At 49.9% G+C, this 22,737-nt stretch overlaps 3 protein-coding genes across 6 annotated transcripts in view; 1 reads left to right on the forward strand and 2 right to left on the reverse strand.

The window, feature by feature from the left end:
- The window catches only part of plekha8 (pleckstrin homology domain containing, family A (phosphoinositide binding specific) member 8), an 8,464-nt gene extending 3,062 nt beyond the window's left edge, over window positions 1-5,402 (reverse strand). Inside the window, exons 1-9 of the mRNA XM_061821016.1 lie at window positions 5,168-5,402; window positions 4,515-4,631; window positions 3,954-4,109; window positions 3,731-3,864; window positions 2,463-2,621; window positions 2,355-2,395; window positions 2,175-2,275; window positions 1,488-1,788; window positions 347-432 (exon numbers count right to left, since the gene is read on the reverse strand). Coding sequence (XP_061677000.1) covers window positions 347-432; window positions 1,488-1,788; window positions 2,175-2,275; window positions 2,355-2,395; window positions 2,463-2,621; window positions 3,731-3,864; window positions 3,954-4,109; window positions 4,515-4,631; window positions 5,168-5,228 — 1,156 coding nt within the window. The 5' untranslated portion in view covers window positions 5,229-5,402. The remainder of the gene's footprint in view (window positions 1-346; window positions 433-1,487; window positions 1,789-2,174; window positions 2,276-2,354; window positions 2,396-2,462; window positions 2,622-3,730; window positions 3,865-3,953; window positions 4,110-4,514; window positions 4,632-5,167) is intronic.
- A 137-nt stretch (window positions 5,403-5,539) lies between these two features.
- fkbp14 (FKBP prolyl isomerase 14) lies at window positions 5,540-8,209 on the forward strand. Of its 3 annotated transcripts, none has more exons than XM_061820070.1 (5): window positions 5,540-5,652; window positions 5,799-5,872; window positions 6,039-6,190; window positions 6,255-6,382; window positions 7,835-8,209. In XM_061820070.1, the coding sequence occupies exons 2-5, from the start codon at window positions 5,814-5,816 to the stop codon at window positions 7,991-7,993; spliced, it is 498 nt and encodes a 165-aa protein (XP_061676054.1). In that variant the 5' UTR covers window positions 5,540-5,652; window positions 5,799-5,813; the 3' UTR covers window positions 7,994-8,209. The 3 variants fall into 3 exon arrangements, with proteins under 3 accessions (XP_061676054.1, XP_061676053.1, XP_061676052.1); XM_061820069.1 differs by having other exon boundaries at window positions 5,563-5,665; XM_061820068.1 differs by having other exon boundaries at window positions 5,563-5,872.
- Window positions 8,210-9,681: 1,472 nt separating this feature from the next.
- chn2 (chimerin 2) overlaps window positions 9,682-22,737 on the reverse strand; it is a 29,902-nt gene continuing 16,846 nt past the window's right edge. For both annotated transcript variants that reach the window (XM_061821342.1, XM_061821340.1), the window contains exons 8-14: window positions 17,805-17,888; window positions 17,054-17,138; window positions 14,991-15,164; window positions 14,820-14,897; window positions 11,593-11,730; window positions 11,408-11,513; window positions 9,682-10,454 (exon numbers count right to left, since the gene is read on the reverse strand). In XM_061821342.1, the coding sequence (XP_061677326.1) occupies window positions 10,283-10,454; window positions 11,408-11,513; window positions 11,593-11,730; window positions 14,820-14,897; window positions 14,991-15,164; window positions 17,054-17,138; window positions 17,805-17,888 (837 nt within the window). In that variant the 3' untranslated portion in view covers window positions 9,682-10,282. The remainder of the gene's footprint in view (window positions 10,455-11,407; window positions 11,514-11,592; window positions 11,731-14,819; window positions 14,898-14,990; window positions 15,165-17,053; window positions 17,139-17,804; window positions 17,889-22,737) is intronic.

A 22,737-nucleotide genomic window follows, 5' to 3' on the forward strand; every position in this document is an offset into this window, starting at 1 on the left:
ATTAAAATATTTGACAGCACATTTATTGAGATTAATCCGTATCGGCATTTTTATTGAGCACTTGAGCGTCGTGTTTAGGAAAGATAATAAATGGGAAAAAAAATAAAATAAAATCTCATGAATCTAAAATGGGTCGTTACACTCAAATTCTGACAGCCAATCCAAGAGTTGCATTGAAAATGTGTTCAAATGACTTCGCATTGTTTTGATTTGTTTATATTTGATTATTAAATCAATTTTTAAAAAGATGAAAAACAGGTGAATCGTGTGAAAGGTCAGAGAGAAAGCATTTGGAGAGCGTGAAGGACAGAAAAGCGACGAGATGAGGAGCAGACGTGCGGACTACCTAACACGGGCACGATCGCGTAGCACGAGTCCAAAAACTCTCGCGTGGGGATGCCGTTGTCGTCATCCAGCTTTAAATCGCTAAATCTAGAAAACAGGGAAGAGGGAAACGCATTCAGACGGGACAAGATTAAAACACAAGATCGACTTTATTGGAGCAAAAAAAGGGAGCAGCGGAACAATACACAGAGCCACCGGCGTGAAAAACTGGACCGGGCCGGGAGATGGCACACGGCTTTGTTGACAACATTCGTGGCGCATGCCGCTCTCTACCTTTTCACGTCAACTAGCGTCTTACAGTTAATTCCTCGTACGTTGCGTGGGTTACGTTCCAGAAGACCCTTGTGATAGACATAACCTCGGCGACCAATTATTATCTACAGTATATCAGTTCAGAAGTTTCACAAATAATGTGCTCCAAATACATGATACTCACCAGCGCTGCAGTACTCTATTTGTCCACTTGAGGTCTCCAGGACGACGTCATGTGAACATGTGCTATTTCCTATCATGAGAATTCAAACTGACTTCCTGCTGATGGAGTCACCGCAAAGCCTCATGGGTAGTAGGGCCGCCATATATATATACACACACGTATATAGTTAACTATAGTTGTGACTCAAGTTAAACGTTGCTCTTTACTGGTTCCTCCCTGTCCACATTGCTATGAGCGTGTTCATTTGCGAGACGTTGGGCTATTTGTGAATTTATTTCATGCGGCGACTGCGGCTTGTGTGTTTCACGGTGGAATTCCGGTCATGTTGTTTGTATCTTCAAGCAATATGAAGACCTACCCAATGCATGATTTGAGATGACTTGCTAACGTTTCTTTTTCTGAGCCCAGCTGATCCCATGTGAGTTACAGCTGCTGTGTTAAAACCAAATGGCCCGAGAAAGTAACCTGTACCAAAGATGCGCAGGTCAGTAAAGCGATCAATGAGGAAAATCCATCATGCACTGACTCCAGAAGTATGCAGTGATACGGTGAAGAATTACTGGACACACTTTGGTCAATAACAGCGTCACAGAGAGAAAAAGACTCCAAAGACAGATTCATATGTGATGGCACACTCGTGCAAAACACTTCAATCTCTTCTGTGCCAAGTCAGTGAAATGCATGTGAACTTGACAGCGGCTCATACCTGTGACTCATTGTGCTGAAAAAAGTCTCCACTGGCTCCGCGGAGTCCTTGAAAATGTCTTCTTCACAGTCGGCGTCTTCTCCGTCCGCGGACGCTTCGTGTCGAGGCTCCTCGCCGCCGCCGCCGCCGGTCTCCTCCTCCGCCTCCGCCTCCACCGCCGCCGTTCCTGGGCTCTCCTTTCGCTCCTCGTCTACGTCGGCCGCTGCAGAACCTTCGGCCTGAGACGCGTTCTGGGTCGCGGGAGGAAGGGGATCGACTTTCTCCTCCTGCGCGGAGTTGTCGCCGTTGGCCGTGTGGACGTCTGCGGGGCACACGCGGAAACGTGTTAGGCTCGCGGATAACCTGACGATATTACAGACTGAGACAATCATAATTTGGCAAAACTTAATTTAGTGGAAATGTATTTAAATTGATTGATTAATATTGTTCTTTGATTATTGAGGTAATTATTATTATTGATTGTTGAATTATTGATTATTGGAAGTTTTGAAAATGGCTTGCGGTTCTGGTTGGAACCCCCAAGTCCAGAGAACTTGGTTAGCCTTCTTCTCACCCACAACCCTGATTAGAAAAATGATTTGAGAAAATAGCTGATCGCTTTTGTCATTTTGTCACATATGAGCTGCGAGGTCATCCCTCAATTTCATATGACAACATTAAAGCGAGCCCTTGAAGAACTGGACTCACCTGTCGGGAAAGGTTCTGGTCCGTGCGGTTCATCGCGCGCTCCTGCGCCGGAGTCGAGGCTGCGGGCGTCGTGCGCCGTCCCGTCTGCTTCCGACAAAGCTCTGCGCCGCGTGTTTATGTAATAGTGTCAACATTTTCGTCATTTTCTTGAAAGGTGACGTGACGCTGAGCGGTACTTACTTCTCGCCGAGGCGCTGCCTTAACTGATTGACAGCTTTGATCTGTAACAGACGTGAGGGGCGTCAACCGCGGCGCGCGACCGGAGCGGGCGGCAAAACAAAAACGCACCTTCTGAGGTTTGACGGCGGCGACGGGGGGCGACGCCGGCGGGCTCGGCTTGGAGGCGTCTGGCGCAAAGGTACGATTGGCGATCTGCATGCACTCCTCCAACGTCTTGAGGAAGGTGGTGCACGTCGACTTCACCAGGTTGCCGGCGTCCATTCCGCTCTGAAGAGGGAACCAAGACCCACACATAAAAAAAAAAAAAAAAAACTGTTGACGCCAAAAGTGAAGGACCCCAGGTGCACGCGTGACTTCACTTCAAGACTTGGGATTTGCCTAGCTACAATGTCCTATCCCAGCTGTCAACGGGCAGGAGGCGGGGTACACCCTGAACTGGACGCCAGCCAATTGCAGGGCACAGAGAGACAAACCGTCGCACTCACAATCACACCTATGGGCAATTTACAGTGTCCATGGTTTGCCTTTGCGGGCCACATCTGGCCCCCAGGCCTTGAGTTTGACACCTCTGATTGAGATGAATGAACAAAAAGTGAAGAAAGATATGTAGTTCATCCATCAGTCTTCTTAGCCGCTTATCCTCATATGGTTCGTGGGAAGTGCTGGAGCCTATCCCAGCTGTCAACAGGCAGGAGGCGTCGTACACCCTGAACTGGTCGCCAGGCAATAAGAGAAAAACCGTCGCACTCAGAATCACATCTATGGGCAATTTTGAGTGTCCAATTAATGTTGCTTGGGATGTGGGAGGAAACCGGAGTACCCGGAGAAAACCCACGCAAACTCCACACAGGCGGGTCGGGGATTGAACTCGGGACCTCAGAACTGCGAAACCAACGCTTTCCAGCTGACCCACCGTGCCGCTAAGTTATTACAGGACTCGACTTGACTGACTTGAAGTAGAGCGGATCTTAAATGTCTACACACCCCTGTTCAAATGCCTTTTGTGTGACATCAAAAAAAGAGCAAGGTCACGTCATATCCAAACCGCTTATCCTCACAAGGCTTGCAGGAAAGCTGAAGCCTATCCCAGCTAGCTTCGGGCAAAAGACGGACTCCTACGCAGTGCGGAGGCCACTTCACGAAACAAACATTATATATATATATATCTCGTGTCAAAGATTATTATATTTACATCAGAGGATAATGGCGCGGATGACGACGACATCCAACTTCATCAGTCGCTACAGGTAAATTTCACAGTTCAGCTCACGAGAGGTCACCCAAACATAAGCTTCACGTTAATGATTGCGACTTCCTCCCACACCGGTGACACTTTTGTCTACATTTCAAGAATGAATCCACTCCGCCATGTTTACCGCTGCAGCGACACCGAACTCGTCGTCGTCGTCGTGGCCGTCCTTGATTTTGTTCACTTGTTGGAGCAGAAGGTCGCAGTACAACCTGAGCTCCGACATCTTTGTCTTCAGCGCTTCCGTGTTCTCCTGGAGCTCTGGAAAGAGATACGAACACATATTTACCAGTGGCTGCGTTCAACCGATCAAGTTCGGCTGACTTCCCGCATTGCGACGGCGCGTTTACCCTTTTCTCTTTTTGTCCGGTTGTCTGTCAGGCAAGCTTTTGCGCTTCCCAGAGCCACCAGCCATTTTTGCCTTTCCGCTGCGTTGATGGCTCTCAGGTAGAAGTACTGCTCTCCGGGTATGGTCAGGTCAAGACGAGTGGAGTCGGACGGATGGACTGACAAACAAAAAGCGGATGGAACAGATCGATATTGGACAATAATATTATTGAATAATAGTGAGGCTAGCGCAGTGAAATAAGTGAAGAGCTCAGTGTGTGGATAGGTTTCCAATTACGCCATCTTGTGTGTCGTGGAGGTCAGAGAACACAGGTGACAGGTGAAGTTTTTTTCTATTGTTAATTTATCCGATTGGTCTAAGGACTGTGGCGACGTCATTGGAAACCTATCCATTGTGGGACGAATGAGCAATTTTCATTTAGCTGGTCTAAAAAAAAAATTATATATATATTTTAGCTTTTCAATGACATGTTAAAAAGAGGGGTTCAGATTTCACACATTGTTAGCTTTTTTTTTTTTTTTTCTCCTCATGCTCACTAATGGCAAAAGTGCGACGCACAAACCTTGAATTTCACAAACGGAGATTTTAATGCTCCCTTTGCAGCCTTTCCAGGCATCCTCTTGAGAGTCATAATACGACAAAGTTCCGCCGTCCAGCACAAACCAGCGGGGTTGCCACCCTGGAAGAATGCGTGTACATTTATATTAATAAAATGACTTCATTTTCAACACCAGGTCGCCCTTGCTTCAATTCACATGTGTCAAACTCTGGGCCGCGAGGCAATTTAAAATGAATATTAGAGCTGTTAGTATTACACACTTGTTTGGTTCCATATTAAAAGGTTCATTTGTTCAACCTTTGTTCAATTTAAAATTTTGGCCCTCTGTGAATTTCAGTTTGACACCCCTGCTTTAATGGAAAGTTTAAAGAGACACCTCCTCTTGTTCCCTTTTATATCTTTTCTACTTTGGGCACTAACATAATCCCTACACGTGTCACATGCCATGTCATTGCATTTTTAAATTTTTTTTTAATTCTTTTAAACACAAATTGCTGTTAAATTGTGTGGCACACAAGTTTCGAGGCGGTTAGCTGACGTTAGCTTGCCGGCTACCTCTTGAGTGTTTTCCCCAAAACTCGGCGCTGACGTTGTCACGTTCAGCTAGCTTAGCTTCCATCACGACTAACAACAAAACACGGCGAAAGAGGACGTACCGCTTATGTAATTGGTCCACTTGTACAGCATTCCCTCCATCGTCGAAGCGTTTGTTACCATTCATTACTCATTTGTCATGATAAGATTGGGAGCACAGCTGACTGCCACCGCCGCATTTGCCCCCCGAGTGAGATTTGCGGAGAAAAAAAATCCACAACAAGCATAGAGCACATCGCGTCTACGTCGTCAAAAGTGCGTAATTTCTTTTCTAGAATACGCTTCATACGCGGCCTCTCTGCGTTCTCTTCAGAGGATTTGCGTAGGGGGCGGGTACGGATTTAAATGATTGACGTAACCGAAAACCAATCGAAACACAGAGTTGAGATACGGGGCGGGGCTTTAGCGAATGATCCAATAAGAATCGGAGGAGGGCGAAATTCCGAACAGTGGCTTTTTCACGAAGTTTGGGTGCCACGTAGTTAACCTAAAACAGTTATAGTAAATAATTTATGAATATGATTTAAGGAACGGATTTGCAAACTCCGTGAGTACGCTTTGTAAGTTTATTTCCACACAATGATATTGTTTTCCATTTGCTCGTTTCTGGTCATGCTTGCCCATGGAGGCAAACTCCCCGACCCTGAAGTGAAAATTGAAGTTATGCATAAAACTCTCATGTGTACCCGCAAGACGAAATATGGAGACATGCTTCTTGTCCATTACGATGGATACTTGCAGAGCAATGGCACCATGTTCCACTCAAGGTAATGTCTTGAATTGATGTCAGATGAACTCCATCATGCACTTTAATGTGCCTTTAACGTACTGTTGTCACGTGACTGTCAATCTCATCTATCCACATTAATTCCGCATACAGCGGAGCTCTAATGCGCATTTGTGTCCCACAATGACACGATTGGATATTTGCAGCCGACTCGAGGGTGATAAAAATCCCGTGTGGTTCACCCTCGGAACCAAAGAGGTGATCCTGGGCTGGGACAAGGGTCTGCAGAACATGTGCACTGGAGAGCGGCGGAAACTGACCGTCCCGCCGTCTCTGGCCTACGGGAAAGAAGGGAAAGGTACGTTCGAAGCAGTCAAACGAAAATAAGGGAACCTACGCCGTCAAACGCGCTTTGTTTGCAGGCAAGATCCCACCGGGCAGCACCCTGGTGTTCGACGTTGAGCTCATGGACATCCGCAACGGTCCGAGGTCGCACGATTCCTTCCGAGAGATGGACCTCAACGATGACTGGAAGCTCTCCAAAGAGGAGGTGTGGCGTGTTTGCATTCTGCTGCACTTGCTTAAAGTCCCCCCGCATGAGGCGATCCATTTTATGTTCGGAGGATAAACCACATCTCTCATGGTCGTGTGAATGATTGTGAGGGAAATGCAATATTACTCAAATGTATTTGTAATTAGAAAAATTACACACAACACAATTAGAAAGGTGGAGGCACGTACTGGAAAGGAGAGGAATGAAGATTAGCCGAAGTAAAACAGAATATATGTGCGTGAATGAGAAAGGTGGAGGGGGAAGCGATGGCGAAGGTGGACGACTTCAAATACTTGGGGTCAACAATACAGAGCAATGGTGAGTGTGGTGAGGAAGTGAAGAAACGGGTCCAAGCAGGTTGGAACAGCTGGCGGAAGGTGTTTGGTGTTCTATGTGACAGAAGAGTCTCCGCGAGGATGGAGGGCAAAGTTTACAAAACAGTGATGATGTACGGATTAGAGATGGTGGCACTGAAGAGGAGAACTGGAGGTGGCAGAAATGAAGATGTTGAGGTTGTCGCTCGGAGTGAGCAGGTCGGATAGGATTAGAAATGAGCTCCTTAGAAGGACGGCCAAAGTTGGATGTTTTGGAGACAAGGTCAGAGAGGGCAGACTTGGATGGTTTGGACATGTTCAGAGGCGAGAGAGTGAGTATGTTTGTCGAAGGGTGCTCAGGATGGAGCTGCCTGGCAAAAGAGCGAGAGGAAGACCAAAGAGAAGGTTGATGGATGTTGTGAGGGAAGACTTTAGGACAGTTGGGGTTAGATAGGAAGATGGACGAGATAGGCTCAGATGGGAAAAAGATGACATGCTGTGGCAACCCCTGACAGGACAAACCGAAAGGAAAAGAAGGAGAACAAAGTTTAATTGGCTAAAGTTGCCCAACTACACGCCTGCAGTAAAACAAACGTGGTGAGCTAATTGAATGCAACCTACCACCACGGTTTATAATGCATGGCAGGTGGTTTGGATAGAGGGAGGATGGAAACAACTCTTTTTCGTTCATCCATCCATCTATTTTCGTCACTGCTTATCCTCACTGGGATCGCGGGGAATGCTGGAGCCTAAGATTCAAATGAATTTGTAAAATTATGAGAATACCAGAATCGGCTTCAGTGGGCAACTATGTAACAACACACAAGGAATTTGCAGCCAATGTTCTTTCCAGCGAATAGTCCAAGTCGACAAAAGTTCTAGAAATGTCCAAAGACGAAAGGCAGAAGGCAGTGTGGCGTGTTCTTGTGTACATGTCCAAAGCAGCGGTGGTAAGAAGCCATTGACGGTCCTTCTCGTCCTTCTATAGGCACTCCTCGGAACATTCCAGAATTCCCCATCCCAAAAGATCCGCATCGTAATAACATAAAAGCGTGAAAGGAAAATTAAGAGAATCTTTGTCCGGCGAGTTTTCCGGCTCCGGGCCCAAATTTGGCGCGACTTGTGTGCTTCACAGGTGAAGGTGTACCTGCAGAAGGAGTTTGAGAAACACGGCTACTCGCCCAACGACACGCACAACGACGCCATGGTGGAGGACATCTTCAAAAACGAGGACGAGGACAAAGACGGTTTCATTTCCGCCAGAGAATTCACATATCAACACGACGAGCTGTGAAGGCCGCATTTTCGTCGACGCTCGCCTGCTGAACACATATTTTCAATTTTTTTTTTTTTTTTTTACCTCTGAACTTGATTTTTGTGGACTGGATTCATGTGCTCATTCATCATGCACTGAAAGTGTCACTACAGATATATTTAAAATGGAATATTACTGTAATTTTTTTCAGGAAATAAAGTATTTAGCTATACAAAAATGTGGTCGAACATGAAATTTGGGTTTGCATTTTTTTTGTGATGGAAATTCTGGCTCTTCTTCACTAGAGGGCGCACTTGCACCTGACAAGCTGCCCGCTTGTAATTCCTCCCCATTATTTCCTCAAAATGTTTGCAAAGGCTACCATAATCAAACCCAGATTCATCCTGCAAAGTATGAACGATTATTAATTTGCAGTAAACGTTTTTAAGGCTCACTTTAATGACGCTTGGGGCTGGACTCCTACAAACGAGCGCAGTAAACCAGAACCTTCATGGAAAAAAGAAGCGAGTTAATGGTCGAAAGTGACTTTATGAGTTCATTAATCGCGAAGTCGTGCTGAGCAATTTACTCCAGCGATTGCGAGGAATTTTGAAAGCACCCAAATCGAGATCAGCCGCAGTATTTGCATACAGGGACTAGCTACATTCTGGATTTGAATGAAGGAACAAGCGCAGGCGGAGACACACTTAAAAAATCCACTTAGCGGTGAAACATGTCCCCACACAGAAAAAAAAAAAAAAACCACCTTTTGCGGTATCTGGGCCTGATTCAGTCCCCGTGGGCCGCACCTTGAGGAATTTGTGAACGTTTCCTGGCAAAAAAAAAACGAGATTGAATCAGAGATAGACCAGCTATAAAAGCATTTGCATGATCTCTTTCGAACAGGAAATGATCCGATGTTAGTTATTCTATAAAGCACAGGTGTCAAACTCAAGGCCCCCGGGGCCAGATCCGGCACACCGCGTGATATTATGTGGGCCGCAGAAGCAAATCATGTGTATCCAACTTCCATCGTTTTTGTTCAAATCTGTCCCAAAATTTCAAATTGCCATGTCATAAATGCTAACGTTGAGCTATTACAAGCATTTTTGTGTTACCAAACAACAATAGTTGGAAAACCCATTACCCTAGATTTCTGATTGCAAAACTAGTTCATAAATTTCACGTGTAAATATGATGAGACAGTTCAAGATTTGTATGGTTGGCCCTCTGAGGGAAACCCTAAGTAAAATGTGGCCCGTGACAAAAACGAGTTTGGCACCCCTGCAATGAAGAATTTATATTGTCATCCATCCATTTTCTTATTCTTATCGCTTATCCTCATGAGGGTCGCCGAGATTGCTGGAGCCTATCGCAGCTGCGAACGGGCAGGAGGCGGGGTACATCCTGAACTGGTTTTCAGCCAATCGCAGAGCACTCAAAATTACACCTTGAGGCAATTTAGAATGTCCAACTAATTAATGCATGATTTTGGGATGTGGGAGGAAACCGGAGTGCCCGGAGAAAACCCACGGCAGGCACGGGGAGAACATGCAAACTCCACACAGGCGGGGCCGGGATTGAACCCGGAAACTCAGAACTGTGAGGCCAACGCTTTACCAACTTGCGCCACCGTGCCGCCCCCATTTATATATTGATTTAAAAAAAAAAGCAAAAAAGTGTAATCCAACACTTTATTTTTCTTAACTCTTGTATCCAGACACCAATTCAACATGCATCATTCCCAACTGCATATTTATGTATACAGTATATATATATATATATATATATTACTGTGACAATAAAACAAGATTCAGAGTAAAAAGACAAAAATAAACATCTTTACAAATCAAATCTGTACACACGTTTGCAAAAAAGTGCTTCATGGATTGAGCAAGTGTCTCATCTTTTTTTTTTTTTTTTTTGTACACAATAAAATATTCAGCGTCGAAAGATCTTCTCTTGACCCAAAATTGAGAAGGATGTACTGGATAATTGTTTCCATAAAAGTCAGCCAACGTTCCCGCAAAGCATCCCCGGACCGCGCGCACGTAGGAAAAGTTCACCCGCGACGCAGACGTCGACGGACTGGCACGCGGCGTACCCGGGGAAGGCGGCGGCGGCACCGGAGGTTGTAAACATCTCGGATCCTGCGTCTTGGCGGAGTCTCGCGCTCCGTAACCAGGCACAAACAAGACAATGTCAACACCCAAAACGGTCATGCGTGGAAAAAGAAAAGCTGCGATCATAAACGACTCTCCTCGAGGTGGCTTGGATTTCCCGGTAGACAGAATAAATAAGCGTCTATGGTCGGCGGCGGCGGGGCGGCTAGAATAAGACATCTTCGTGGTCGATCATGAGCTGCACCACAAGCTTCTGCTGCCTCATGTCGTTGAGCGTGGTCAGGGCGTTCTGCTCGGGGGGCTGCATCAGCGTCGGGCCGAAGACGATGCCCAGGTTCTCCGAACTCATCAGGTTGTCCTTCTCGAACGTCGTGACCCTGAAAGGGGGCGGAGGGAAAGGCGCTGAAGCTCTTGGCGAGGACCTGGGGCGGTGATTGTCAAAAGTGCGGTGCCGCCAGTGGGACGCAAAAGAATCGCCGGATTAAAGACAAATGTATGGAATGCAAAACGTGGGTCAGAAGAAGAGGAATGCATCATTAAACGATTCAGAGAATCTGGATTGAAGTGGCAAGAGCGAAAACCAGTATGCCTGTGACCTCCAATCCCTCCGTTAAAAAACAGCATGACTGAGTATCACAAAGAAGACTTGAGAAAACCATTGGCAGTTAACGCAGTTGGTAGGTTGGTTACAATGGAAGTTAAAACTCTACTATGGAAAGCAAAAACCAAAAAACAACAACACACAGAGAAGCAGACAGTTTCTCTGGGCCCGAGGTCATCTGAGATGGACTGACGCAAAGTGGAAAAGTGAGCTCTGGTCTGACGAGTCCACATTTCAAATTGTTTTTGGAAATAGTGGTCCTCCAGGCCAAAGAGAAAAAGAACCATCTGAACTGTTATGGACCCAGATTTCAAAAGCCAGCATCTGTGATGGTATGCGGGTATGTTAGTGCCCACGGTAGAGGTAACTTGCAGAGTAACCATTAATGGTGAAAGCTACATACAGGTTTTGGAGCAACATATGCCGCCATCCAAGCAAGGTCTTTTTCAGGGACATCCCGACTTATTCCAGCAAGACAATGCCAAGCCAGATTCTGCACGTGTTACAACAACATGGCTCTGTAGTAAAAGAGTGCAAGTACTAGACTGGCCCGCCTGGAGGGGACTAAAACTGAGACTACATTAAAATCTTAATAGCAGTTTGAAAACTGCATAGCATCCCTTTTTGGAGGTTTAGTGATGTGTTATGTTTAGTGCCATTTTTGTACTTTAGAGGTTCCACTGCAGTACAATTAGTTCTTTTTTTGTGTTTGTGTCGTTTGTAGCCCACCTCTTGAGGTGAGCCATCAGGTAGCGTAAGGTCTCATAGTGAGCCGGAGGAAGTAGCAGCAAACCCTCGTGGATGGCCTCCAGCCTGCATTCAGCATTTGGAATTTCTGCAGCGCGCCAGGAAATGGATTTCAAATGAGCATCCGGCAGCGGGCGGCGGCGGTCGGAGAAGCGAGGAGTCCTTACTTGCTGCCTGGATGAATTTGGGGTAGAGGTCGAACGTAATGACGGGGATGGGGAGGTCTCGCAAGTACAGCTTCAGAGCACCGGCAATGATGTTGATGTCGGAATAGGCGCCGGCGCTGATGTCAGCTTTTTCCCCTTCTGTTGACGAGAAAGAACACAAACACACATTTGACATTTTGCCGGCAGGAATACGAGACATCAAAAGCCACGCGGTGAACAGGATTCACAGAACTTGCCCACTGTCAAATGTTAGGACGACTCAAACATTCAGAGATAGGGTGAGAAGCTCGGTCATCTGGGAGGGGCTCAGTGTGGAGCCGCTGCTCCTCCGCATTGAGAGGAGCCAGATGAGGTGGCTGGGGCATCTGATCCGGATGCCTCCCTGGTGAGGTGTTCTGGGCACGTCCCTCCGGAAAGAGACCCCGAGGACGACCCAGGACACGCTGGAGAAACTATGTCACTTGGCTAGCTTGGGAACACCTCGGTCATCAGGGAGGGGCTCAGTGTCGAGCCGCTTTTCCTCCGCATTGAGAGGAGCCAGATGAGGTGGCTGGGGCATCTGATCCGGACGCCTCCCTGGTGAGGTGTTCTGGGCACGTCCCTCCGGAAAGAGACCCCGAGGACGACCCAGGACACGCTGGAGAAACTATGTCACTTGGCTAGCTTGGGAACACCTCGGTCATCTGGGAGGGGCTCAGTGTGGAGCCGCTGCTCCTCCGCATTGAGAGGAGCCAGATGAGGTGGCTGGGGCATCTGATCCGGATGCCTCCCTGGTGAGGTGTTCTGGGCACGTCCCTCCGGAAAGAGACCCCGAGGACGACCCAGGACACGCTGGAGAAACTATGTCACTTGGCTAGCTGGGAACACCTCGGTCATCAGGAGGGGCTCAGTGTCTAGCCGCTTTTCCTCCGCATTGAGAGGAGCCAGATGAGGTGGCTGGGGCATCTGATCCGGACGCCTCCCTGGTGAGGTGTTCTGGGCACGTCCCTCCGGAAAGAGACCCCGAGGACGACCCAGGACACGCTGGAGAAACTATGTCACTTGGCTAGCTTGGGAACACCTCGGTCATCAGGGAGGGGCTCAGTGTCTAGCCGCTTTTCCTCCGCATTGAGAGGAGCCAGATGAGGTGGCTGGGGCATCTGATCCGGACGCCTCCCTGGTGAGGTGTTCTGGGCACGTCCCTCCGGAAAGAGACCCCGAGGACGACCCAGGACACGCTGGAGAAACTATGTCACTTGGCTAGCTTGGGAACACCTCGGTCATCTGGGAGGGGCTCAGTGTGGAGCCGCTGCTCCTCCGCATTGAGAGGAGCCAGATGAGGTGGCTGGGGCATCTGATCCGGATGCCTCCCTGGTGAGGTGTTCTGGGCACGTCCCTCCGGAAAGAGACCCCGAGGACGACCCAGGACACGCTGGAGAAACTATGTCACTTGGCTAGCTTGGGAACACCTCGGTCATCAGGGAGGGGCTCAGTGTCTAGCCGCTTTTCCTCCGCATTGAGAGGAGCCAGATGAGGTGGCTGGGGCATCTGATCCGGACGCCTCCCTGGTGAGGTGTTCTGGGCACGTCCCTCCGGAAAGAGACCCCGAGGACGACCCAGGACACGCTGGAGAAACTATGTCACTTGGCTAGCTTGGGAACACCTCGGTCATCAGGGAGGGGCTCAGTGTCTAGCCGCTTTTTCCTCCTCCGCATTGAGAGGAGCCAGATGAGGTGGCTGGGGCATCTGATCCGGACGCCTCCCTGGTGAGGTGTTCTGGGCACGTCCCTCCGGAAAGAGACCCCGAGGACGACCCAGGACACGCTGGAGAAACTATGTCACTTGGCTAGCTTGGGAACACCTCGGTCATCTGGGAGGGGCTCAGTGTGAGCCGCTGCTCCTCCGCATTGAGAGGAGCCAGATGAGGTGGCTGGGGCATCTGATCCGGATGCCTCCCTGGTGAGGTGTTCTGGGCACGTCCCTCCGGAAAGAGACCCCGAGGACGACCCAGGACACGCTGGAGAAACTATGTCACTTGGCTAGCTTGGGAACACCTCGGTCATCAGGAGGGGCTCAGTGTCTAGCCGCTTTTCCTCCGCATTGAGAGGAGCCAGATGAGGTGGCTGGGGCATCTGATCCGGACGCCTCCCTGGTGAGGTGTTCTGGGCACGTCCCTCCGGAAAGAGACCCCGAGGACGACCCAGGACACGCTGGAGAAACTATGTCACTTGGCTAGCTTGGGAACACCTCGGTCATCAGGGAGGGGCTCAGTGTCTAGCCGCTTTTCCTCCGCATTGAGAGGAGCCAGATGAGGTGGCTGGGGCATCTGATCCGGACGCCTCCCTGGTGAGGTGTTCTGGGCACGTCCCTCCGGAAAGAGACCCCGAGGACGACCCAGGACACGCTGGAGAAACTATGTCACTTGGCTAGCTTGGGAACACCTCGGTCATCAGGGAGGGGCTCAGTGTCGAGCCGCTTTTCCTCCGCATTGAGAGGAGCCAGATGAGGTGGCTGGGGCATCTGATCCGGACGCCTCCCTGGTGAGGTGTTCTGGGCACGTCCCACCGGAAAGAGACCCCGAGGACGACCCAGGACACGCTGGAAAGACTATGCCTCTCGGCTGGCTTGGGAACTCCCTCGGGATCCCTCCAGAAGAGCAGGAAGAAGTGGCTGGGGAAAGGGAAGTCTGGGTATCCCTGCTGAAGCTACTTCTCCCACGACCCAACCCGGAGAAGCGGTAGAAAGTGGATGGATGGATGGATGGATGTAGTGCACTACTAATGAAAAAAAATTGACCACATCAAGAATTTTGCATTTTATATTAGAAACAAGCAAAACCAGTAATGAGGTAGGAATCTGTCCTCATTTTTTTCCCCGCCGGGTGTTTAATAAATTTGATTGAGTTTCACTTTTTGAATTGAACTTACAATACAACAATACAATACAATATTTTAATTTACTCTGTTCCTCCCGCACATGATCCAAAACACGTCAGGCCAAGAAAACACAATAAATGTAAATTTAATTGGATTTCCACTTATTGATCTTTTTTTTTTCCACCACCTATTCTTGTCCGCGTTGTAAACGCAAATTATTCACTCGGATAGCTGTTGGGTGTGAAAATATGTATTTAAGGGTGTTGTTTAAAAATTTGAGAAATTTGAAGTACCCATGGGAACGTCTTACACGCGGTGCAGTATTACAGTGTCAGCCAGCTTTGAAAACTTCCCGGTCCGAAGACGACAAACCTCGGTCGAAGGCCAGCCTCACGTCCTCGACGTGCTCCGAGAACCCGGACACTCTGTACAGACCTTCGGATTTCATACCTGCAACGCAAACCATCGGGCAGGGGGGGTCGGGGGTGTATAACGTCGGTAAACGTCGCACCGGTGGGGAATTCCGCCCTACAGCGTTTTTACCTCGGAGCTCGATCTCTCGGATGCAGAGATCCACCACCATGGGCCTCGGGGTGTTGTGGGCCTTGACCAGCGTGGTGAGGTCGCAGCTGAAGACTTTCTTTATCCGCCGCAGGTCCGGTTGGCAGTCGCTGGGAACCAGTTTGGAGCACTGTTTGTGTACGTTCAGCCCGCAATCTAGCGGAAGGAGATAAAGAGAAAGCCCTCAGCCTCGGCGCGGATGATAAGGCAAACACGCCGGCGGGATTAAGCCCGAGTCAAAGCGACGCGCGGCGTCGGCTGCGGCTGCCGCTCCCTCTCGCCTCGCCGCGCCGACACAAGATAAAAACAAACCCGGCGGCAGGAAGTCATTTTAGCTTCGCGGCGTTTTGTCCGAGCCGGCCGAGTGAAGTTTAAAGGTGGGCGGTCGGGGTTCGGGTTTGGGAGCGGGCGAAGATGTTCCTGCCGCTTCCAAAGAGCACATGAGGTCTGCTGATGAACGCCGCGCGCCTCGGGCTTATCAGCATGGAAAACGGGTCAACAACAAACGCTGTGTGTTTCGGGGGCTGAGACAAACAGGTCTTGGCTTACTGAATGGCCGTGTTCCCACTGGGAAAGCTTGTGATCAGTTTCCTGTATTTTTAGTTACGTTTGACCTGTCTTTAACCTTTTAGACCGCGTTTGAAGCGGCGATATCACTTTGGGTCCGTCTTTTTTGCTTACGGTTGTAAACAAAAAGAAAACAAGTGTCATGGTGGATGGTCCGGCCACTGGCGTGGGCGGCGCCACCTCGGACAGCCGTGTCACATTTGGGAGACTAATGAACTAAGTACTTCAGTGGTAAATATGTAATCACCTTTTTGGTATTGACCTGACTTTGGAATAAAACCACTCCAAACATGATGCCTTTGCCTGGAAGTCCTGCATTTGGGTCCGCCCCCATGCCCCATCCCTTGTCACAGCGAGTCTGTGCCCTTTGACCACGTCTTGTCATGTTTCTTAGTTTGCCTCATTATTACTGGACCCCGTTTATGTTTCTGGACCTCGCCACTAGCCTAGCGCTTTTGTGCTTCTACTTGTGCTGGACGGTCTTTTTGGTATTGACCTGTTTTTGGAATAAAACCACTCCGAACATCATGCCTTTGCCAGGAAGTCCTGCATTTGGGTCCGCCCCCATGCCCCATCCCTTGTCACAGCGAGTCTGTGCCCTTTGACCACGTCTTGTCATGTTTCTTAGTTTGCCTCATTATTACTGGACCCCGTTTATGTTTCTGGACCTCGCCACTAGCCTAGCGCTTTTGTGCTTCTACTTGTGCTGGACGGTCTTTTTGGTATTGACCTGTTTTTGGAATAAAACCACTCCGAACATCATGCCTTTGCCAGGAAGTCCTGCATTTGGGTCCGCCCCCATGCCCCATCCCTTGTCACAGCGAGTCTGTGCCCTTTGACCACGTCTTGTCATGTTTCTTAGTTTGCCTCATTATTACTGGACCCCGTTTATGTTTCTGGACCTCGCCACTAGCCTAGCGCTTTTGTGCTTCTACTTGTGCTGGACGGTCTTTTTGGTATTGACCTGTTTTTGGAATAAAACCACTCCGAACATCATGCCTTTGCCAGGAAGTCCTGCATTTGGGTCCGCCCCCATGTCCCATCCCTTGTCACAGCGAGTCTGTGCCCTTTGACCACGTCTTGTCATGTTTCTTAGTTTGCCTCATTATTACTGGACCCCGTTTATGTTTCTGGACCTCGCCACTAGCCTAGCGCTTTTGTGCTTCTATTTGTGCTGGACGGTCTTTTTGGTATTGACCTGTTTTTGGAATAAAACCACTCCGAACATCATGCCTTTGCCTGGAAGTCCTGCATTTGGGTCCGCCCCCATGGACGTGATGGACATATGATTCTAAATCTGATCCAACCGCAGGGATGCCATGATCATGAAGAATCATTAAATGATGAGATCTTAAGTTTAAACTAGAATTGGATTCAAAGTGATGAAAATTTGTTTTGCGTTGAATAACCAGGAAAACTGTTTACAGTCCAGGATGTGACTCGACCAAAAAGATGTTGTTCGTGTACCGTGGAGTTACCTGAGCAGCGGACGCCCTGTGCAATCAGCCCCCACATGAAGTTGGCGCAGTACTCGCACCAGTGCGGCCCTCGAAAAGTGTGCACCTGCGGGCGGAGACCCCGTGGTTACGGGCGCACAAACACAGTTGAGCAGCAGAACGAGGCAGGCATTTTCGAGTGGGGTCGCACAGAGCCGACTTTGTGATCCGACGCCACGGGAGAGGGGACCCGAGGCGGTGGCGAGGAGAGCGCGCGGGGCAGATTAAAGGATTTACCATGTCGCGTCTGGCATCTGCTGCCAGGCAATCCGATCCGTGGCTGCAAGATGCGCACCCCAAAACGTGACGGATGACACCTGTGGCCGGTCAAACAAAAGTGCACCGCTTTCAAAAGGTGGGACGTGAAGTGCTGTGGCGCTGAGGGATTTGCTTTTGTTCTCTTTTCCAACATTGGGACTCCGAAACCTGATACGTATTCTCAAATATGAACTATTATCTGTCGACAGACTTGGATAAGAGCTTCAAATAAGAATGCGGGACAAGCGGCGCTCGTTTCGATGAGACGAAAACAATGAGCGTCACAATCAATTACGATCGGCGCGCTGGGCCGTTAACGGGTGGCGGTCGGTTTTGTCCGTTAGTTACGGGAATCGCGCAGGAAGTCAGCTGTGCGCTCTCCCGTCAAAACAAAACGTGGCGCATACAACATTCGTTCCGCTCGGGATATTTCGATATTCGTCAAAGACGGCCACGTTGCAACGGGACGGCTCACCTTGAAGTTGTGGATCTTCTCGTAGGAGCACTGCTTCTCGGCGGCGTCTGTCAAGGCGCCGCGCCGCGCCAGCGAGGACGAGATCTGCGGACAGGAGGCCAACAGCTTGATGGGCTTCCACAAAAGCGTCCCTTTGCTCCCCAGTTTGACTCCCAGAGCGAAAGCCAACAGTTCCTGCCGCTTCCGCTCTTGCCGTTTGGCCTTGTGGTTGCTCAGCTCCCCCGGCGGACCTCCTCGGTTGCTTCCGGCCTCCGTGCCGGACCGTTCCCACGGACCGTCCATCGACCCCAGAGGCAGACGGCGAACGGGTCGAACGCGCTCGGCTCTCGACCGACGGCGAGGGGGTGGGGGGATGACCGAGAGTCTCGGCGGGGAAGCGAGATGAGCGAGGCGGGTGGTTGGTGGGCGGCCTGAGGGTTGGAGTGTGCCTCGCACAATGGCCCTCTTTCACACGCCCAGAAAGGAATGAGTGAGAGAGAGAGAGAGACGGAGAGAGAGATGGATGGATGGAAGGGGAGGGGCTGTGGTTGCGGGCTTGTTGCTGTCAGAACCGTTTCGCACAGCTCAACAGCTCTGTAAAGCAGGATCAATAGTGCAGACGTTCTCATTGTATCACGGCGCACTCTCACGCCAGGCTCGCTGCCTTCCGGACACACTCCACTCCACTTAGCGGGGGGATTCAAACGCCACCCGGGCCCCCCGAAATGCGTCACCGGCCCGCCGGCCGCCTCCGAAACGGACCCGCAGGAGGAGCTTCCGTCCTCATAATTGGACGAGCTCATGACCTCCGTTTATGTCAGATCGCTGGTGGAATTCCCCGATCCTGCCAACCCGGTTGGGGTCTTCCAGAAACCGACTCCCACGAGTCCCGGGCGGAACTCGCCGGCCGGCAACTGGGGCTGCGGGTGAGGGCAGGGGGGCGGGATTACTGCCGTAATCCCGACACGGGGAATAATCTGAGAGTGCTCAAATCCCCGTAAAAGAGCAAAGGAAGCTCATTTGCCGCTCGGCCGCCATACGGTCGCCGCGCAGCGGGGGGGGGGGGGGGGTGTTGCTATTGTCGAGACGAATTTCTGCACGCAAGCAAGCGCAACAACCCCCCCCCGGCCGCCCCGATGAATCATATTGTGCGGACCAATCAGCACAGGAGCACGAGATCGCAAATTCTACATTCCGTGAGGTATTAAATAAACACTTGAAGACCAAAAAAAAAAAAAAAAAAAAAAAACGGATAAAAGTCAAACAATTCTCTGCCGTTCAAATTCCAAAACAAGTTTTCCCCCAGGAACCCATGTAATGCGGACTAATTTGTTCCAAGCTTCACCCGTTACGGTCGCACAACCTCGATTTAGTGCGCCGGCGATGCTTTGAATAGCGCAATTGTCACGCAATTAAAAAGAGAAGCCGTGAAATCATTTGGAAAAGTCAAAAAAGCAAAACCGCGGACGATCCGACAGCAACAGAAAGAAACAACTTAACGTGTTTGTTGGCAAGCTTTTCCGGTAACTTCCAAGCATTTGTTAGCCGTCAAGCTTTCAGCTGCCATCATGCTGACAGAAACAAGTGCTTGGCAATTTCGTTCTGTATGCAAATTATGCTGTATTAATTGATCATATATATGCATACAGAGATGAAAAAAACACACGTGTGGGAGTTTTTGAGGGAGGACGCAAAGTCTCACAGGGTTTGCTGACGTGCGGGACGTTGATTTGAACTCTCATGACTCTTTTTGGGGGAGAAATATTTAGCATTACTCAGAATTGATATTGGTGTGGGCGGCACGGTGGATCAGCTGTAAAACGTTGGCCTCACTGTTCTGAGGACAAGGGTTCAATCCCGGATCTGCTTGTGTGGAGTTTGCATGTTCTCCTCGTGCCTGCGTGGCTTTTCTCCGGGCACTCCGGTTTCTTCCCACATCCCAAAAATATGCAACATTAATTGGACACTCTAAATTGCCCCTTGGTGTGATTGTGAGTGTGGCTGTTTGTCTCTATGTGCCCTGCGATTGGCTGGCGACCAGTCCTGGTTGTACCCCGCCTCCTGCCCGTTGACAGCTGGGATGGGCTCCAGCACTTCCCGCAACCCTCGTGAGGATAAGCGACAAAGAAAATGGATGGGTGGATGGATGATTCTGTTCTGGGGCAGCACGGTGGAGCAGCTGTTAAAGCATTGGCCTCAAAGATCTGAGGACCTGGGTTCGATCCCGACCCCCGCCTGTGTAGAGTTTGCATGTTCTCCCCGTGCCTGCGTGGCTTTTCTCCGGGCACTCCAGTTTCCTCCCACATCCCAAAAACATGCAATGTTAATTAGACACTCTAAATTGCCCATAGGTGCGATTGTGAGTCTAACTGTCGTTTGTCTCTATGTGCCCTGCGATTGGCTGGCGACCAGTCCGGGGTGTACCCCACTTCCTGCCTGTTTACCGCTGGGATCAGCTCCAGCACTCCCTGGGGCCCTTGTGAGGATAAGCAGCTTACTCGTGATGCGTTGGGCAAAGCCAAATCGCCGCGGCAAAGCCTGACGTGACAGGTGAGGACGTTTGACGTTCTTTGAGAAGATTTACGCATCCCAAAGTACACAATCCGACATACAAGTTAGGTAGGACGGACAGATGAGAAATAGCCAAGTCGGAGATATTTTAGCTTCGGGTGTGGGGGAGGGCGAAGGGGGGGCTGGGCTGAGCTTTGTCCGCAGGCAGATGGCTTCTTGTCTAGTCGGAGAAAAAGCATGGAAGAAAAAAGGACAAAAGGGAGGTCACGCACAACGGGCTGCGCTTTCTTTTGGAGCCGCTCGACTCCTTTATTCTTCGCCTTTGTGAGCGGATTCCCGTGAGCTCGAAGTCGGGATCGTAACACAAGCGCCCGTTGACGCAGTCAGACAAAGTCGTAACAGCCGCTGTTGTTCTGCCATCGTACACGCATACTACAGCGGCTGAAACTAAAAAAAAAAACAAAAAAAAAAAGTTCACTCAATTAGAACGAGCGGAGAAGTTTGGACGAAAAAAAAAAGCGCGTAGTCATGAGATTTTCACGGGATAAAATTAGAGCGGCGCACTCTGAGCGGCTCATTATCTGAGCAAGCAAACACGGGCATCGGCGCGCAAATCGTTCCAGGGGCAAGTAACCGGACCGGCCTGACCGGCACCTCGCTGACATCCACCCGGTCGGGGATCAGGAGGAATGCGGCGGAGGCCTGACCTCGTTCGGCACGCTAAAGGAATCCGACGGAGAAGATAAACGCGCGGGGTCGAGTTCCGCTTTCGGGCCTCCGGGACGCGTTTCGGTTCAGGTTGGGGAGCCGCTTTTGAAGGGTAAATACGGGCACGTATTGACCAAACAGCGAAGCCAGTGTGCGACTCGGGCCGGGCCAGGGGGGGTGAGGGGGGAGCGGGTCGGTTGAAGGGTAAACATCTAGGTCGGAAAGACTTTTCCACATTTAAGCCGTCAGAGGAAAGCTGCTTTTTGGGATCAAAAAAAAAAAAATATATATATATAAATATTTGGTGCAAATACACCTGACAGCTCAGATCATTGTGCGCAGTATGAAAGAAAAAAAAATCATCAAAAGGAGACGCAGACATGAACGAAATGTACACAGGAGGACTTTCGGTACATTAAAAAAAAAAAAAAAAAAGACAAACGACCATTGATGAGTGTCAAAAAGAACAATAAATCAATTGATGACGCATTGATCCGTGGCCATTTGCTGTGTTCGTGCCTTAAGTGTCAGGTTACAGATTGCAAAAGTGACCGCAGCTGATGCTCACGACTGCAGACATGTCACCCCCCCCCCCCCCGGTTATGATATATATTTCATGAAACAGAATTCACTTCCATCCATCCATTTTCTGAGCCGCTTATCCTCACGAGAGTCACTGGGAATGCTGGAGCCTATCCCAGCTGTCAACGGGCAGGAGGCGAGGTCCACCCTGAACTGGTCGCCAGCCAATTTGTCAATCTGACTCAAGATCTGAAGGTCGTCCATCCCTTTGACACAGTAAGTGCCGATCGGACCACGGAACAGAACAGAATTAATCCATCCATCTGCTTAGCTGCTTATCCTCACAAGGGTCACTGGGAGTGTTGGAGCCAATCCCAGCTGTCAACGGGCAGGAGGTGGAGTACACCCTGAACCGGTCGCCAGCCAATCGCAGGGCACATAGAGACAAACAGCCGCACTCACAAATCACACCTAGGGGCAATTTTAGTGTCCAATTAATGATGGCTGTTTTTGGGATGTGGGAGGAGAAAACCCACACAGGCGGGTCTGGGATTCAACCAAGGACCTCAGAACTGTGAGGCCAGAATTCACGTGTCAACACAAAATACCGCCGAGTGAACGGAAGAAACACCCACAGACCACGAGACCGCCCCCCCTAGTGGAGGGATCGTTGAAGATCCTCCAAGGGGAAGGCGAGCAACCTTCCGTGTTCCTTTGTGGTAAGGCATTCGCGGACTATTATGGGATGGAAACTCGGCAGTTTCAGTGACAACAATCTGATATACAGGGACAGCAAAACATCTGTCTCCCCCCCCCCCCCCTCCACCCCCCGCCGCCTCCCTCCCCTTCCCGGTCATCATCACCTTTCAGAGGAGGCAATCAAGCACGGCGGGCGGCGGCGAACACACCCGCCGGCTGCCGGCTGATAACGTGCACTTAACGCACAGGACAAAGCGTCCTCTAAAATCACTTTGGCCCCGCCGCAAAAATGCTCAGTCGGGCGGAAGGCGATCGAAACCACAGCAGCGCGCCGGCTTTGTTCAAAGATCACAGATACTGGATACATAACGTACCGTGTTACGGTTTGGGGGGGACTCTGCGGCTATGTGGTTGGGTTAGTCTCACAGAACACTGCCCCAAAAAAATACACAAATTAATAAAAAATACAATTGGGCATGACAGAGTTCTCTCGTGTCAAATTCAAAATAAAGTT

The sequence above is a fragment of the Syngnathoides biaculeatus genome, chromosome 5 (genome assembly GCF_019802595.1).
Source record: "Syngnathoides biaculeatus isolate LvHL_M chromosome 5, ASM1980259v1, whole genome shotgun sequence".
In the NCBI taxonomy this organism is placed as follows: domain Eukaryota; kingdom Metazoa; phylum Chordata; class Actinopteri; order Syngnathiformes; family Syngnathidae; genus Syngnathoides; species Syngnathoides biaculeatus.

Bases quoted from the DNA above. Each gene is read 5' to 3' on its own strand.
- fkbp14 (XM_061820068.1), top strand. From the start codon at position 5,685: ATGATATTGTTTTCCATTTGCTCGTTTCTGGTCATGCTTGCCCATGGA. The intron at 5,873-6,038 runs GTAATGTCTTGA...GGATATTTGCAG, and splicing joins GGCACCATGTTCCACTCAAG to CCGACTCGAGGGTGATAAAA. The intron at 6,191-6,254 runs GTACGTTCGAAG...CTTTGTTTGCAG, and splicing joins CTACGGGAAAGAAGGGAAAG to GCAAGATCCCACCGGGCAGC.